General features: G+C 41.7%; 1 protein-coding gene across 1 annotated transcript in view; it reads left to right on the top strand.

The window, feature by feature from the left end:
* Window positions 1-17,277, top strand: part of TRIM42 (tripartite motif containing 42) — a 30,916-nt gene extending 13,639 nt beyond the window's left edge. Inside the window, exons 4-5 of the mRNA XM_061193625.1 lie at window positions 590-814; window positions 17,191-17,277. Of these exons, the coding sequence (XP_061049608.1) occupies window positions 590-814; window positions 17,191-17,277 (312 nt within the window). The remainder of the gene's footprint in view (window positions 1-589; window positions 815-17,190) is intronic.
* Window positions 17,278-18,572: the final 1,295 nt, after the last annotated feature.

The following is an 18,572-nucleotide window of genomic DNA, read 5'->3' as shown; positions in this document are numbered from 1 at the left end:
TACCTCTTCCCAAGAGTTGACATTTTATGCTTTGAGTGTGAACGTATATTCTCCATGACTTGGATAAGTCACTTCACCTCTTTGGGACTCTACTACCTTGTGTATGAAATAGAGAGTTGAAATAGATACACTGTTCAACTTTAGTAGTCTGTGGTTCCATTGGAATTGCTGAATGTAAGCCTTCTGAGCCTCCACTGTAAAATGGGATAATGAAATCTCCCTCCTAGGGAACTGTGAGGACTAAATGAGGCAGGCAATGTCTGACACAGAATCTGATGCATAATATGTGTTCAATAAATGGTAGCCACTTTGGTTAGTGGTGTCAGGAGGACAAGGTCACCTCCACATTGACAGGAACAGAAGCCAGAGGAGCATTCTTCTGTTCTTGAAACGCGTTGCAAGCCTCACGTCAGGATTCATCACGAAGCCTTTCAGGACTGTTGCACAAGGTCTCATTCAAAGTCTTCAGCAGCTAGAGGGGATGAGTCAGCTTAAACTCACCCCAGAGAGTCCACGACACAGATCTTCATGGGAAAGAACGCTGAATGGCGTGTGCTAGTACCCCACTGACATGTTCATTTCTTCCTAGGTTTACTGGACATGCCCAACAGAAGACGTGGACTCCTTTGAGATGGAATTCTACGAACTCGTTAATTCCCCTCCTAACAATGTGCGGACAGAGCTCTGTGGACAAATTCGGGACATAATGCAACAGAACCTGGAGCTGCACAACCTGACCCCCAACACCGAGTATCTGTTTAAAGTGAGAGCCATCAACGATAACGGTCCTGGGCAGTGGAGTGACATCTGCAAGGTACCGTGCACTTTATTTCTCAGACGGATGTTCTTCATCCACTCTGGATGTAGCTCTGTTAGGATTGATTGTGAGGTCATGGAACCCACCATGACCGCCTCCTCTACTCCCACAAAACTCATTAACTCAAGGGTACAGAGAGGGCCCCTGGCCTCAACCAACTCTGCAAATGAGAATCGTCAGTTCGCTTTGATTCAGAAAACATTTGTGCCAGGTATTGTGTTAGGATGTAGAGGTTCCGAGGAAAATAAGACGTAATTCTTGCCTTCAAGGAGCTCAGGGTCTAGTAAACAAATAATTGTGGTGTGAGAAGGACAGAAAAAGAGTTAAGTAGTAGCCTCAGTGGTGAATCAAAGCAAGGATAGGGTATCAGATTTAAGCAATATAAATTAAACTTATAATGAATATAAATTTAATTATAAATTTAAATTTATAACTTATAATTATACACATGCAGTGAATAAATGTTTAGTGTTAGTATATCACATGCAATGAATAAATTTTTATTGTTAGTATGTCTCATGCAGTATTTAGGATATACTTATAATACTAAAAAAATTTATTTGTTGTTTATCTGAAAGTTAAGGAATAGCCAGTGAGTAAGCCAGGATGGACTCCAAATAAAGGAAGGGACAAGAATATTCCTATCTTTTTTGTGATGCAAGGTTGATTCTTCTTTATATCCCCAGGGGAAATACATTCATGGGTATAATTTTATTGATATTCAAAGGAGAAAGGGAAGAAAAATATCAACACTGCCTAGAGCTATCTTACTGTACAGCCATGATGGTGTTCTTAGGAATCAGAGTAGATTAAGTCTTAATCAGAGATTCTTTAGAAGTAAAGAGAATAAATCCATTCATTTCGGCTATTGAAAAGCCGAGAGAGAGGGGAGTCTCATGAGACCACTTCCAGCCAGGACATACATCTGATACCCAAAAAAACTGGAAAGTCGTCAGTTTCTCTCAATCTCTCAATCAATATCTCTCTCTCTACTCCCTCTCTCTGTCTCTCCCACACCCCCTCCTTCCATCTCTGCTTCTCTCTAAATCTGCACCATTTTCAGCTAGCCCATCGTTTCTCTTCCCCTAAATTCAGCTTGCATGTGGTTTTGGAGGTTCCTTGCCCATGCTCTGTGCGACCATCACAATCTGACTAGCTTCACGCCCTCGGGCTCTGGTCACATGTTGGCAGAAGAGAATCTGATTGGTTGCTACCTCTGGTGATAAAGGGAAGCAGGAGGTAGGGTGGGGCAGGATTATGCTCTTGGTCATTATACCAGAAGCAAGTCTCCTGGAGGGGGGCAGAGGGGGCTCTCTACTCCATACCCATGCTCTGCTTCTGGAGCCCGGCACCCATGTGCATCCCCTCCCCCTCCACGGAGGTCAGACACTCACACGGGAAGGACGTGGGATGAGAAAGTCGCCTGGCTGCTCCTCCTGTTAGATCCCAGCCAGGTACCCTGTCCGTCAGGTGCCCCATAGCCCAATTCTTGTTGATACTCTTCTCTCCAGAGCACAGAACACCCACAGTTGCTACCATGTTTCACAGCAGGTCCTTTTGACTATGGATTTTTCCTTCAATCTAATTCCATCTGCCTTCTCATTTTTTTAAAATTCCTCATGAAGGGCGCACTCAGTGCTATTACTAATTTTTTTTTACATGTATCTTAAGTCATTTTTAGATGCTAGGGACAAGGACTGGGGTGGAGAGATGGAAGTGTGTCAGCCTTTCTCAGGTAGATATTTTGTCATCCCTCTTAAACTTTGAACCCCTTGAAAACAAAATTCACGTCTAATTCATCTTTCCTTCTGCCACAATGCTTTACCAGCACTGTGCACATAGCTTAATGGTTCTTAATGGTTATTGAATGAATACATGAGTGAAAATGTGACCAAACAAATGAATCTATGAACGAACATCTAAATAAATAAAATTAATAATTACAAAGTACCATAAGATGCCTGAGAGCTGTTAAGTGTTTTTTACCATCAATCAAGAAATAACAATCCCCCTGAAACTGTGTTTGTGTGATGAATTTGCGCTCCCTATAAGGGAAGGAAACTCATTCCAGTTTCTTTGCTTTTTAACACAATTTCTTAATGAGCAGAGCACTAACTAATGAGGTTTTCTGGAAGCTTCATTTTCATCTGACTCACAGAGCTGCAATATAGATTTTTCCTTCAGAAGTAATTCTTCCTCCCTCTTTGTGATTATATTAGCATTCCAGGGGAAACTTGGCTTTCCTTCACATTTGTCATGATTTGCATAAGTAAAGGCTTCAATAGCAAATGAAAAGAAGATGGTGTGTTTGAATGACATTTATAAAGCTTCATAAAAGTAATGACTTTAGCTCCTTCCTATAAAATCGAAATATTTTTCCTTCAGCATCAGTTCTATGCAGGTATTCCTGAAAGGTTTCATTTAAAATGCTGTAACAAGGCAGCAGAATAATTTCTTATCCAAAATGCAGTATTTCCACCATACATCCTTTTGTAAAGGAAGTGAAATAACACCTTTTATATTTGATTTTCGTAGTCTGTGGCTTGATTTTTTTAAGGGATTTTATATGAAGTCTAATAGACAAAGCATGAAAATTAACTTTAATGCTTTTTAAAGGTCTCATTTATTGAAGGCTGACTCTGTGTCAGACACTGTATATTCATTATCATTGATCATCCCGACCGCTTGGAGGGCAGGGAGTTATTGCCTCCATTTTACAGATGAGGAAACTGAGGCTCAGAGAGGAAAAGAGTCTGGCCTCGTGTAACTCGAAGGAGTTGAGTGGGAACCTAGGCCTCATCCAAGGCAGGAGCTCTTCGTCCCCTGTACCATAATCAGATAATCAGATGCAGCAAGGTCTAGGCAGAGTGGGCTCAGCCTTAGGGACCTGGCACCACACTCTGGGAGAATGTTGTCAGAGCAACAGCCGTGAGAGCGGCACTTTTATTTTTCTTGCGAGGCAAGATCATGCATTGGGAAGATCGTTGGACTTGGGCGGGTGTACCTGGGTCCAAGCCCCAAGTCTGCTAGGTGGCAAGCTCAGCAAGGACGGGCATCGTGCTGGCCTTACTCACCTCTCTTGGCTCCCAGTCCCCAGCTGAGAGCTTCTAACGCCCCAGCACCTTGTTGATATTTTTTGAAGGAATGGAGACATGTGTTTTTAGACAAATCACATACCCTGTGACCTCAGTTCCTCCTCCTGCTTTTCATCTAAACCTCAATGTACCTGATGACCACGGACCCCATTTTTTTTTAATTAATTTATTAATTTATTTATTTTTGGCTGTGTTGGGTCTTCATTTCTGTGCGAGGGTTTTCTCTAGTTGCGGCAAGCGGGGGCCACTCTTCATCGCGGTGCACGGGCCTCTCACTATCGCGGCCTCTCTTGTTGCGGAGCACAGGCTCCAGATGCGCAGGCTCAGTAGTTGTGGCTCACGGGCCCAGTTGCTCCGCAGCATGTGGGATCCTCCCAGACCAGGGCTCGAACCCGTGTCCCCTGCATTAGGAGGCAGATTCTCAACCACTGCACCACCAGGGAAGGCCACGACCCCCATTTTTGAAAATAGCCTCCTCACCTGGATGTCTCCCTCTGACTGCAAATCTCCACTAACTTCCAGGAAGTCTTCCTATGAAATATCTAACTTTCCACATGCTCACTGGTTTCCTGTTGCTGCTGTAACAAATTAGTAGCTTGCACAATACAATTTTACCTATTAACTTACAATTCCGGAGATCAGAAATCTAAGGTGTGAGCAGGGCTGTGTGCTTTCCGGAGGCTCTAGGGGAAAGTTCATTTCCTTGCCTTTTCCGGCTTCGTGCAGCTGCCCACATTCCTTGGCTCATGGCCTCTCCTTCCATATCCAAAGCCAATAACGTAAGGCTGAGTCCTTCTCACACCATCATCTCTCTGGTTCGATTCTGCCTCCTCTTCAACTTTGAAGGACTCTTGGGATCATATTGGATCCACCTGATGATTCAGGATAATCTCCCTATCTTCAAGCCAGCTGACTAACAACCTTAATCCCCCTTTGCCATGTAACATAAAATGTTCGCCGGTTCCTGGGATTAGGACATGGACTTGGGGGGCCATTATTCTGCCTACCACAATCTGATGTAAACCAGATGTCCCAGGTTACATCAGACATGGAGGTAAATATTCAGGCCCCAGAATAGTCACAAACTGGTACTGTTCTGGGTCTTTCCCTATAGCTCTTCAGGAAAGGCACCCACCCTTCCCCCCACCCATCCTCTCAAATTCCTTCTCAGTCTATACTGGGTCCCACCCCCCAACAGTGCCTCACGTGTGCTCAGGAAGTGGTCCTGCCAGATAAACTGAGCCTCTGCAGTACTGCTTCCTACCTGCTCAGGCTGCACTTAGGCTGGAACTCCAGCCACAGAGCAGGGCTGCTTGGCCTTCCTGGGCATCTTACCGCGGTTTCATGAAATCTCGCTCTGGTTTTTCTTCTGTCCCTACTGCAGACACTCTGCCTTAGGCTGAGACACACATCTTCAGGGGTTGGGGTTAGAGGAATGTGAGTGACCAACACTAGTCCACATTCGGAATAGCTACCCCAAAACTACCCGCTCACCCACCCACATACTCACAGTGACTCCATGCCCTGAAATGAAATCAAAGTGGTTTGCATTCATCTCCTTAGAATTCATTCTTTTCCAAAGGGCCTCTTGATCCTTCACGTAAATAGAACCCTATTGGTCCCTCCCTACTTGCCCTGCCAATAGGTTAGAACCCTGGAATGAGAATAATTTAGGCTCAAGCTGGACCTATCATTTTTAACCTCATACACAGAAGGTTGAATTAGTCAGACACCTCAATTCATGGTCCTTTACCAGTACTGGTGCATGCAAGGCCCTTTTCTTGTTTATGTATTTGTTTCCTTTTGTGATCCTCCCTAGATATCCATTCTAATATGTTTTATGTACATCTTGTTGCTTTTATGTGTTCTTACATGGCGTGTATTGTTTTGAATGTGTTATTAATTTGCACAAATACTAGTATTGTTACATAACTTACTGTGTCTTACCGTTTTCCCCTGAACACTGTGTTTTTAATGATCCATCCATGTCGCTGGGCACATTTAGTCCCTAACTCCTAATGCTGCCTCATCCTTTACAGTGTGCATTTGTTCACCACGTTTTACCTGTCTATTCAGCCAGGATGGACACCCAGGTGACCTCCAATAATGCTGCAGTAAACAGCCTCATTCATGACATTTTGTGGGTGAGATGGGGACGTGGGACTTTCTCTGAGACATTGTATTAGTTTGCTAGGGCTGCCACATCAAAATGCTACAGACTCAGTGGCTTAAACAACAGAAATGTATTTTCTCACAGTTCTGGAGGCCAGGAGTCTAAGGTCAAGGTTTTGGTGGGTCTGCTTTCTTCTGAGGCTTCTCCCCTTGGCTTGCAGATATCTGCCTTCTCCCTGTGCACTCACAGGGCCCTTTCTCGTGTGAGTACACCTCTGGTGTGTCTCTGTGTGTCCAAACTTCCTCTTCTTATAAGGACAACAGTCAGATTGGGTTAGGACCCTCCATAATGACCTCATTTTAACTTAATCACCTGTTTAAAGACGCTATCTCTAAATAAGTCACATTCTGAAATACTGGGAATAGGACTTCAACTCATGAATTTTGGGAGGATATAATTCAGCTCTTATCAGACATACACCATGAGTGAAATTGCTGGGGGGTAGAGTGTGTGCGTACTTGATTGGACTGCATGCATGTACACTTCCATAAGGAATGAATGAGGACCCCATATCTTAAGCCCCACCTACATTTGACATGATCCAGCTTTTACTATTTTGCTAGCCCAATAGGTATAAAGTGCTATCTCCTTATTGTTTAAAATTTCATTTCGTATGGTTGTTTTCAGGATTTCCTCTTCTGTAAATAGCCTGCTAAATATCCTTTGCCCATTTTCCTTTTGCGTTTTTCTTTTCCTAGGTGATTTGCACTATGACCTTATATAGTCTAGATAATGGTTTTAGACATTGCTAATATCTTCTCCATTCTGACATTTGTCTATAACTTTGTTCATCGTGTATGTCACGAAACAGCAGAAATCTTCAATTTTGATGTGATCAAATTCATCGTTTTTTTTTCATGGTTTGACCTTTTGAAGTTTTGTTTTAAAAATCCTTAAAATGGAGAATTTCTGAAGATTGCGGAAGAGTAAGACGTGGAGATCACCTTCCCACAAATACATCAGAAATACATCTACATGTGGAACAACTCCTACAGAACACCTACGGAACGCTGGCAGAAGACCTCAGACCTCCCAAAAGGCAAGAAACTCCACACGTACCTGGGTAGGGCAAAAGAAAAAACAGAGACAAAGAATAGGGATGGGACCTGCACCAGTGGGAGGGAGCCGTGAAGGAGGAAGGGTTTCCACACACTAGGAAGCCCTTTCACTGGCAGAGACAGGGGTGGGGGTGGGCGGGGGGAAGCTTCGGAGCCACGGAGGAGAGCGCAGCCACAGGGGTGCGGAGGGCAAAGCGGAGAGATTCCCGCATGGAGGATCGGCGCCGAGCAGCACTCACCAGCCCGAGAGGCTTGTCTGCTCACCCGCCAGGGTGGGCGGGGGCTGGGAGCTGAGGCTCGGGCTTCAGTCGGATCCCAGGGAGAGGACTGGGGTTGGCTGCATGAACACAGCCTGAAGGGGTTAGTGCGCCACAGCTGGCCAGGAGGGAAAAGGTCTGGAGCTGCCGAAGAGGCAAGAGACTTTTTCTTACCTCTTTGTTTCGCGGTGCGCAAGGAGAGGGGATTCAGAGCGCCGTCTAAACGAGCTCCAGAGACGGGCGCGAGCCGCGGCTATTAGCGCGGACCCCAGAGACAGGCATGAGACTTTAGGGCTGCTGCTGCCGCCACCAAGAAGCCTGTGTGCGAGCAAGGTCACTATCCACAGCGCCCCTCCCGGGAGCCTGCGCAGCCCGCCACTGCCAGGGTCCCGTGATCCAGGGACAACTTCCCCGGGAGAACGCACGGCGCGCCTCAGGCTGGTGCAACGTCACACAGGCCTCTGCCACCGCAGGCTTGCCCCGCATCCGTACCCCTCCCTTCCCCAGGCCTGAGTGAGCCAGAGCCCCCGAAGCAGCTGCTCCTTTAACTCCGTCCTGTCTGAGCGAAGAACAGACGCCCTCAGGCGACCTACACGCAGAGGCGGGTCCAAATCCAAAGCTGAACCCCTGGAGCTGTACGAACAAAGAAGAGAAAGGGAAATCTCTCCCAGCAGCCTCAGGAGCAGCGGAGTAAATCTCCACAGTCAACTTGATGTACCTGCATCTGTGGAATAGCTGAATAGACAATGAATCATCCCAAATTGAGGAGGTAGACTTTGGGAGCAATGATATATATATATTTTTTCCCCTTTTTCGCTTTTTGTGAGTGTGTATGTGTATGCTTCTGTGTGTGATTTTGTCAGTGTAGCTTTGCTTTTACCATTTGTCCTAGGGTTCTGTCGGTCCTTTTTTTGTTTGTTTGTTTGTTTGTTTTTAGTATAGTTTTTACCGCTTTGTTCTCATTGGTGGACTTGTGTTTTGGTTTGGTTGCTCTCTTCTTTCTTTCTTTTTTTTTTTATTATTTAAAAAAACTTTTTTTTAATAATTATTTTTAATTTAATAACTTTATTTTATTTTATATTCCTCTTTCTTTCTTTCTTTCTTTCTTTCTTTCTTTCTTTTTCTCCCTTTTATTCTGAGCCGTGTGGATGACAGGCTCTTGGTGCTCCAGCCAGGCATCAGGGCTGTGCCTCTGAGGTGGGAGAGCCAAGTTCAGGACATTGGTCCACCAGAGACCTCCCAGCTCCACTTAATATCAAACGGTGATAACCTCCCAGAGATCTCCATCTCAACGCCAAGACCCAGCTCCACTCAACGACCAGCAAGCTCCAGGGTGGGACACCCTATGCCAAACAAGTAGCAAGACAGGAACACAACCCACCCATTAGCAGAGAGGCTGCCTAAAATCATAATAAGGCCACAAACACTCCAAGACACACCACCAGACGTGGACCTGCCCACCAGAAAGACAAGATCCAGCCTCATCCACCAGAACACAGGCACCAGTCCCCTGCGCCAGCGAGCCTACACAACCCACTGAACCAACCTTAGCCACTGGGGGCAGACACCAAAAACAACGGGAACTACAAACCTGCAGCCTGCGAAAGGGAGACCCCAAACACCATAAGTTAAGCAAAATGAGAATACAGAGAAACACACAGCAGATGAAGTAGCAAGGTAAAAACCCACCACACCTAACAAATGAAGAGGAAATAGGCAGTCTACCTGAAAAAGAATTCAGAATAATGATAGCAAAGATGATCCAAAATCTTGAAAATAGAATGGAGAAAATACAAGAAATGTTCAACAAGGACCTAGAAGAATTAAGGAGCAAACAAACAGTGATGAACAACACAATAAATGAAATTAAAAATTCTCTAGAAGGGAACAATAGCAGAATAACTGAGGCAGAAGAACGCATAAGTGACCTGGAAGATAAAATAGTGGAAATAACTACTGAAGAGCAGAATAAAGAAAAAAAAAAATGAAAAGAATTGAGGACAGTCTCTGAGACCTCTGGGACAACATTAAATGCACCAACATTCGAATTATAGGGGTTCCAGAAGAAGAAGAGAAAAAGAAAGGGACTGAGAAAATATTTGAAGAGATTATAGTTGAAAAATTCCCTAATATGGGAAAGGAAATAGTTAATCAAGTCCAGGAAGCACAGAGAGTCCCATACAGGATAAATACAAGGAGAAACATGCCAAGACACATATTAATCAAACTATCAAAAATTAAATACAAAGAAAAATATTAAAAGCAACAAGGGAGAAACAACAAATAACATACAAGGGAATCCCCATAAGGTTAACAGCTGATCTTTCAGCAGAAACTCTGAAAGCCAGAAGGGAGTGGCAGGACATATTTAAAGTGATGAAGGAGAAAAACCTACAACCAAGATTACTCTACCCAGCAAGGATCTCATTCAGATTTGACAGAGAAATTAAAACCTTTACAGGCAAGCAAAAGCTAAGAGAATTCAGCACCACCAAATCAGCTTTACAGCAAATGCTAAAGGAACTTCTCTAGGCAGGAAACACAAGAGAAGGAAAAGACCTACAATAACAAACCCAAAACAATTAAGAAAATGGTAATAGTAGCATGCATATCGATAATTACCTTAAATGTAAATGGATTATGTGCTACAACCAAAAGACATAGACTGCCTGAATGGATACAAAAACAAGACCCATATATATGCTGTCTACAAGAGACCCACTTCAGACCTAGGGACACATACAGACTGAAGGTGAGGGGATGGAAAAAGATATTCCATGCAAATGGAAATCAAAAGAAAGCTGGAGTAGCAATTCTCATATCAGACAAAATAGACTTTAAAAAAAGACTATTACAAGCAACAAAGAAGGACACTACATACTGATCAAGGGATCAATCCAAGAAGAAGATATAACAATTGTAAATATTTATGCATCCAACATAGGAGCACCTCAATACATAAGGCAAATACTAACAGCCATAAAAGGGGAAATTGACAGTAACACAATCATAGTAGGGAACTTTAACACCCCACTTTCACCAATGGACAGATCATCCAAAATGAAAATAAATAAGGAAACACAAGCTTTAAATGACACATTGAACAAGATGGACTTAATTGATATTTCTAGGACATTCCATCCAAAAACAACAGAATACACTTTCTTCTCAAGTGCTCATGGAGCATTCTCCAGGATAGATCATATCTTGGGTCACAAATCAAGCCCTGGTAAATTTAAGAAAATTGAAATCATATGAAGTATCTTTTCCGACCACAATGCTATGAGACTAGATATCAATTACAGGAAAAAATCTGTAAAAAATACAAACACATGGAGGCTAAACAATACACTACTTAATAACTAAGGGATCACTGAAGAAATCAAAGGGGAAATCAAAAAATACCTAGAAACAAATGACAATGAAAACACGACGACCAAAAACCTATGGGATGCAGCAAAAGCAGTTCTAAGAGGGAAGTTGATAGCAATACAATCCTACCTTAAGAAACAAGAAACATCTCAAAAAAACAACCTAACCTTAAAGCTAAAGCAATTAGAGAAAGAGGAACAAAAAAACCTCCAAAGTTAGCAGAAGGAAAGAAATCATAAAGATCAGATCAGAAATAAATGAAAAAGAAATGAAGGAAATGATAGCAAAGATCAATAAAACTAAAAGCTGGTTCTTTGAGAAGATAAACAAAATTGATAAACCATTAGCCAGACTCATCAAGAAAAAAAGGGAGAAGACTCAAATCAATAGAATTAGAAGTGAAAAAGGAGAAGTAACAACTGACACTGCAGAAATACAAAGGATCATGAGAGATTACTACAAGCAACTATATGCCAATAAAATGGACAACCTGGAAGAAATGGACAAATTCTTAAGAATGCACAACTCTGTGAGACTGAACCAGGAAGAAATAGAAAATATGAACAGACCAATCACAAGCACTGAAATTGAAACTGTGATTAAAAATCTTCCAAGAAACAAAAGCCCAGGACCAGATGGCTTCACAGCAAATTCTATCAAACATTTAGAGAAGAGCTAACACCTATCCTTCTCAAACTCTTCCAAAATATAGCAGGGAGAGGAACACTCCCAAACTCATTCTATGAGGCCACCATCACCCTGATACCAAAACCAGACAAAGATCTCACAAAGAAAGAAAATTACAGGCCAATATCACTGATGAACATAGATCCAAAAATCCTCAACAAAATACTAGCAAACAGAATCCAACAGCACATTAAAAGGATCACACACCATGATCAAGTGGGGTTTATCCCAGGAGTGCAAGGATTCCTCAGTATACTCAAATCAATCAATGTGATACACCATATTAACAAATTGAAGGAGAAAAACCATATGATCATCTCAATAGATGCAGAGAAAGCTTTTGACAAAATTCAAAACCCATTTATGATAAAAACCCTCCAGAAAGTAGGCAAAGAGGGAACTTACCTCAACATAATAAAGACCATATATGACAAACCCACAGCCAACATCGTCTTCAATGGTGAAAAACTGAAACCATTTCCACTAATATCAGGAACAAGACAAGGTTGCCCACTCTCACAGCTATTATTCAACATAGTTTTGGAAGTTTTAGCCAAGCAATCAGAGAAGAAAGAGAAATAAAAGGAATCCAAATCGGAAAAGAAGAAGTAAAGCTGTCACTGTTTGTAGATGACATGATGCTCTACATAGAGAATCCTAAAGATGCTACCAGAAAACTACTAGAGCTAATCAATGAATTTGGTAAAGTTGCAGGATACAAAATTAATGCACAGAAATCTCTTGCATTCTGATACACTAATGATGAAAAATCTGAAAGTGAAATTAAGAAAACACTCCCATTTACCACTGCAACAAAAAGAATAAAATATCTAGGAATAAACCTACCTAAGGAGTCAAAAGACCTGTATGCAGAAAATTATAAGACACTGATGAAAGAAATTAAAGATGATACAAATAGAGGGAGAGATATACCATGTTCTTGGATTGGAAGAATCAACATTGTGAAAATGACTATACTACCCAAAGCAATCTGCAGATTCAGTGCAATCCCTATCAAACTACCGCTGGCATTTTTCACAGAACTAGAACAAAAAATTTCACAATTTGTATGGAAACACAAAAGACCCCGAATAGCCAAAGCAATCTTGAGAAAGAAAAACGGAGCTGGAGGAATCAGGCTCCCTGACTTCAGACTGCACTACAAAGTTACAGTAATCAAGACAACATGGTACTGGCACAAAAACAGAATCATAGATCAATGGAACAGGATAGAAAGCCCAGAGGTAAACCCACACACATATGGTCACTTTATCTTTGATAAAGGAGGCAAGAATATACAATGGAGAAAAGACATCCTCTTCGATCAGTGGTACTGGGAAAACTGGACAGCTACATGTAAAAGAATGAAATTAGAACACTCCCTAACACCATACACAAAAATAAACACAAAATGGATTAAAGACCTAAATGTGAGGCCAGACACTATCAAACTCTTAGAGGAAAACATAGGCAGAACACTCTATGACATAAATTACAGCAAGATCCTTTTTGACCCACCTCCTAGAGAAAGGGAAATAAAAACACAAATAAACAAATGGGCCTAATGAAACTTAAAAGCTTTTGCACAGCAAAGGAAACCATAAACAAGATGAAAAGACAACCCTCAGAATGGAAGAAAATATTTGCCAATGAAGCAACTGACAAAGGATTAATCTCCAAAATTTACAAGCAGCTCATGCAGCTCATTATCAAAAAACAAACAGCCCAATCCAAAAATAAGCAGAAGACCTAAATAGACATTTCTCCAAAGAAGATATACAGATTGCCAACAAACACATGAAAGAATGCTCAACATCATTAATCATTAGAGAAATGCAAATCAAAACTACAATGAGATATCATCTCACACTGGTCAGAATGGCCATCATCAAAAAATCTACAAACAATAAATGCTGGAGGGGGTGTGGAGAAAAGGGAACCCTCTTGCACTGTTGGTGGGAATGTAAATTGAGACAGCCACTATGGAGAACAGTATGGAGGTTCCTTAAAAAACTAGAAATATAACTACCATACGACCCAGCAATCCCACTACTGGGCATATACCCTGAGAAAACCATAATTCAAAAAGAGTCATGTACCACAATGTTCATTGAAGCTCTATTTACAATAGCCAGGACACGTAAGCAACCTAAGTGTCCATCAACAGATGAATGGATAAAGATGTGGCACATATATACAATGGAATATTACTCAACCATAAAAAGAAATGAAATTGAATTATTTGTAATGAGGTGGATGGGCCTAGAGTCTGTCATACAGAGTGAAGTAAGTCAGAAAGAGAAAAACAAATACCGTATGCTATTACATATATATGGAATCTAAAAAAGAAAACGAAAAAGAAAATGGTCATGAAGAACCTAGGGGCAAGACGGGAATAAAGATGCAGACCTACTAGAGAATGGACTTGAGGATATGGGGAGGGGGAAGGGTAAGCTGGGACAAAGTGAGAGAGTGACATGGACATATATACACTACCACATGTAAAATAGCTAGTGGGAAGCAGCCGCATTGCACAGGGAGATCAGCTGGGTGATTTGTGACCACCTAGATGGGTGGAATAGGGAGGGTGGGAGGGAGGGAGACACAAGAGAGAAGAGGTATGGGGATATATGTATATGTATAACTGATTCACTTTGTTATAAAGCAGAAACTAACACACCATTGTAAAGCAATTATACTCCAATAAAGATGTTAAAAAAATAAATAAATAAGAAAAAAAATCCTTAAAATGGCTTAGATCACAAAAGTAATCTTCCACATATTCTTTTATTAACTTTAGTTTCGCCTTTCAAATTTAGTACTTTAATCCATCCATAGTTCACCTTTGCATGTAGTACTAGGTAGAGATGTACTTTTTTGGCCATCTAGTGGGCCAGTTTTCCCAATACCATCTACCTAGCAATGTCCTCTCCATTAGAATACAATAAAGGTGCCACTTTAATCTTGTATTAAATTGCCATATATTTAGGGTTGTGTCTCCGAGCTCTCCAATGTATTCCATTGGTCAATTTGTCTGTTCTTATATTAATACCACACTAGATTTATTGTTGTTTAACCTCAGCTTTATGCTACGTCTAAATGAACTGCTAAGGTAAACCTGCCTGTTACCCTTCCTTCTTTTTCAAGGTTTATATGGCTAGTTACAGAAGTGGATTCCTTCATATGAATTTCGTAAAAATTTTCAAGTAAATTGAATTCCTTTAAAAAATCCAGATAGAATTTGATTGGGAAGGCACTGGGTCTCTAATTTGGAGACAATGTTTTTGTAATATGTTTGATTTTTATTCAAATCATCTTCTGTATGCTCTACTAGGGTTTTTAAATTCTTCCCATAGAGGTACTATATATTCCTGGTTAAACCAGATATTTTACAGATTTAGTTGATATTATTAATGTTATTTTTATATCTGATTATACTTTCTAATGTACTGCTGGTTTAGAATAAAAACTACTGTGTTTATAGGATAATCTTGATTCCAGCAATATCAATAATATCTCATTATTCTGAGAGTCTCTCTGTTGATTCTGCTTGTTTTTCCAGGCGTATGATCCTATCGTCTATAAATAATGATAGTTTTATCTCTTTCCTTACAATTCTTGAACTTCTATTTCTTTTTCTTTCCTTATAGCTTTGGCCAGGGCTATTGGTCCTACAGAAAATGGTGGCTGTGAGAGTTAATATCCTTGTCTTATTCCTGATCTTAATGTTTCTCCATTGAGCTATGATGATTTTTGATTTCTTTTTTTTAACAGTGTTCTGACTTCTTATTTTTTATAAAAGCTTTATTAAAATATAATTCACATACTAAGAAATTCACTCTTTTGAAGTGTATAATTCAGTGGTAATTTTTTACATATAAACTTTATTAAGTTAAGGAAAATTCTTTCCACTTCTAAATTTCTGAGAGCTTGTGCAACTTTGTGAATTTTTTGTATTATTTGAGATAATCGTATGATTTTTCTCCTTTAGGCATTAATGAAATTAATTACATTGATTTTTCTGATGTTAAACTCTACTTGCATTCATGGACTAAACCCTATGTGATCATGATGTATTATTTTTTTTAATATACTTGGTTTTAGTTAGCTCATATTTTGTTTTGGAGTACTGTATCTCTCATCATTCGTGAACCAGACCTATAATATTTTGCTTATATTTCTTTTGTCTGGTTCTGGAATCAATATTTTACTAGCTTGAAAAATGAACTAGGAAACTATTGCTCTTTTTCTATTTTCTAGAACAACTCTTTTTTAAAAGTTTGGTAGAATTCATTTGGAAAACCATCTGAGCCTTTTGGGCAGGGGAGGGAATGTCAACTATCATTTCAATTTCTTTAGTATCTCAAGTTCTGTTCTCTGTTTCTTCTGTCCTGTTTCATCTGATCCTGTGATTCACAGGCACACCTCATTCCCCACTGCCCCATTCACATGTCACACTCAAGTCTTTATCTCTGGAGATCCTGACTATACTTTAAGGCAGAACATAAATTCCCTATTTTTATGAGTCAATTCCCAACCCACCATAACACTGTTATTCCTTCCTCATTGCCCACTGGTAGCTCTGTGTGTATATCTTACACATTTATACCACCCTTATCAGGATTATCTCTATGTGTTATTTCCATTCTTATCCAGCAATGAATAATCTAACATCATAGGTATAACATAATCTTTATCTTGCATGAAGCCCTGTTTTCTCTAAAACTAAAAGTAAATTTTGTAAAACTAGAGAGCATAATAATAGTGTCTATTTTTTGCCCTTTCCCTTTGAATACAAACATAAAAGCCTTTGTATATACTTTGTACTGTGTGTGAACATTGCTCTTCCTCATTCAAACTGCACCCCTAGCCCCATCTGCCCCATGAATCTTGATTGATCCTGTGGGCTGTCTCTCATACCTGGATCTTGACCTCACTCCCTAAATGCCTTCTCAGTAAATGTGTATTAGGAAGGAATAGGAATGCTGCCAGAGCAGAGTTGTGGAGAAGTCCACCACCTTCAAGGTAAGGCACGGAGCTCCACATCTAAGCTGAGTTGGTGAGACTTCTAGGAGGATTCTGCTACCCAATGTAAGCTGCCTTTTCTAGGGAGCATTGACTATTCACTGTCATCAGAGATAGTATGATGCTTCAAAGAGAAACAGTTGGCAGATGTACAAATAATGGTTCTATTCACCTTTCATTCACTTTTCTAAGAAACTTCTCTGTACCATAACCACTGTTGGGGTTACAGAGATGAAAGACTGTCATTGCCTCCACACCCCATTTAAGGTGCTCACAGTCTGGTAAGAAAATTAATTAAACACACTCAGTGAAATTTACAAATGATAAGAGCTGTGACAGAAGCAATTTCCAGGGACTGGGGGAGGACCCCGGGGGCTAATCTCTGGTGAAGCCCACCTGGGGTCACAACCACAACACAGTAATCAGCAGTCAGTCCTTGAGCTGTCTTAAAGAAGTGGGACCTTGTCTGTGAAATCCCTACCCCACCACGTATTAGCTGTGGGACTTCAGGAAAGCTACCTGGTTCTACTGACCCTTAGTTTTTTCATTTGTAAAATGGGGTCAATGGCACCGGCCTCATGTGGTTGTTGACATGAGGGGTTAATGCTGTGATGTGTGTAGCGCCTGGCCCGCAGCCGGGGTCAGGCTCCTGGGAGCTGCTGTTTCCCTTGTGGCTGGTGCCATGGCTCTCTGCTTCTGATTGCAGGTGGTAACACCAGATGGGCGTGGGAAGAACCGAGCTAAGTGGGGCCTGCTGAAGAATATCCAGACTGCCCTCCAGAAACGCTTCTGAGTGCCCCCACAGAGCAGGCAGCAACCTCAGAGACATACCACAAAATAGACATATATAGACACACACACATATGTATATGTATTTTTCTCACCACATTCTTCAATGAGGTTGTAGACGATGTTCCCGGGACGTCTGAGCCATTTCAGAAGGAGTCTACTAAGAGCTAATAAAAGGAAATGCCTGATGTCATGGCTTGCTGTTTGCTCATTAAATAGAAACTAAGATACAAAAGCCAGCAAGTGGCTACGTTTCCATGAGCTCAGACCTAATCCTAGGCTCAGAATTCTGTGGTGTTTTGTATGAGACAGCGTTGGTTTAAAAAAATTAAAAAGGTACTCTCTTTGAAGTCAGGCTCCCTGGGTATGCATGTTGACCCTGGTCTAAATAGTTCTCGGTGTTTGGGCAAGTCACTGATTGATGGGGAGCTCATTCCCTCACTATGCAGTCTATTTTAATATGAAAAGGCCAACATTGTTAGAATGCGCTTCCTAGTTATTGAGCCTGAACTTGCCTTCCCATAACTTTAACCCCATGGCCTGAGGTCTGCCCCAGAGCCATAAGAATGAGAGTACTCCCTCTTCTCACTCCTTCCGATCCCCAGGCAAAGGAAGAGCAATAGAATGCCTGGTGGGAGGCACCCCCCTATGGTTATTTGAAGCAAGGCAGGAAAGAATGGCAGAGTCGTGTGTCAGTTCCCGCCTCACTGAACTTGGCCAGGCCCTTCAGACAATGTGAAGTACCCAAGCTTCACAAGGACCCATCTGCCTGGAATGACCCACTCCTGAACCCCACCACACTGCTGCCTAGAAAATACCACCAGTCTTTCAAGACCCAGCTCAACCACTTCTGTGAAGCCTTTGCTGATTCTCCAGGTGGTCTAAGTGGGGATGATACCTCCTTCCTCTCCTGGGTTCTCACTAAACCCCAAGCCCTCCTCCCCTACCCCATCCCCCACAGGGACATCTCTTCCAGCCCGTGATGCTCAGGAGCTCTCATTGGTCCCCAGTCTTTAGGACAGAGATAGCATCTCCATCATTCTGTCCCAGTGGCTGGCTCAGTGAAACTCACATTGCACATTAATACCAGGGACAGAGGAACTACTGCTGGAAGGCAGGCACACAGAGTCACCCTCCTGTGAACCCACTCCCGATACGTCAGTTTGCACCATGAGGGTCTACGCACAGAAGTGGGAGTGGGCATGGAAAGGGACCGGTGGTCAGTGGTCTCCACCTCCTCTAATCCCATCCTTTTCATGAGCTGTCCCGTGGCAGGTGTGGCCAGCTCATCTGGCTTCA

The sequence above is a fragment of the Eubalaena glacialis genome, chromosome 6 (assembly GCF_028564815.1).
Source record: "Eubalaena glacialis isolate mEubGla1 chromosome 6, mEubGla1.1.hap2.+ XY, whole genome shotgun sequence".
Lineage (NCBI taxonomy): Eukaryota > Metazoa > Chordata > Mammalia > Artiodactyla > Balaenidae > Eubalaena > Eubalaena glacialis.
This window is presented reverse-complemented; position numbering and strand designations above follow the sequence as displayed.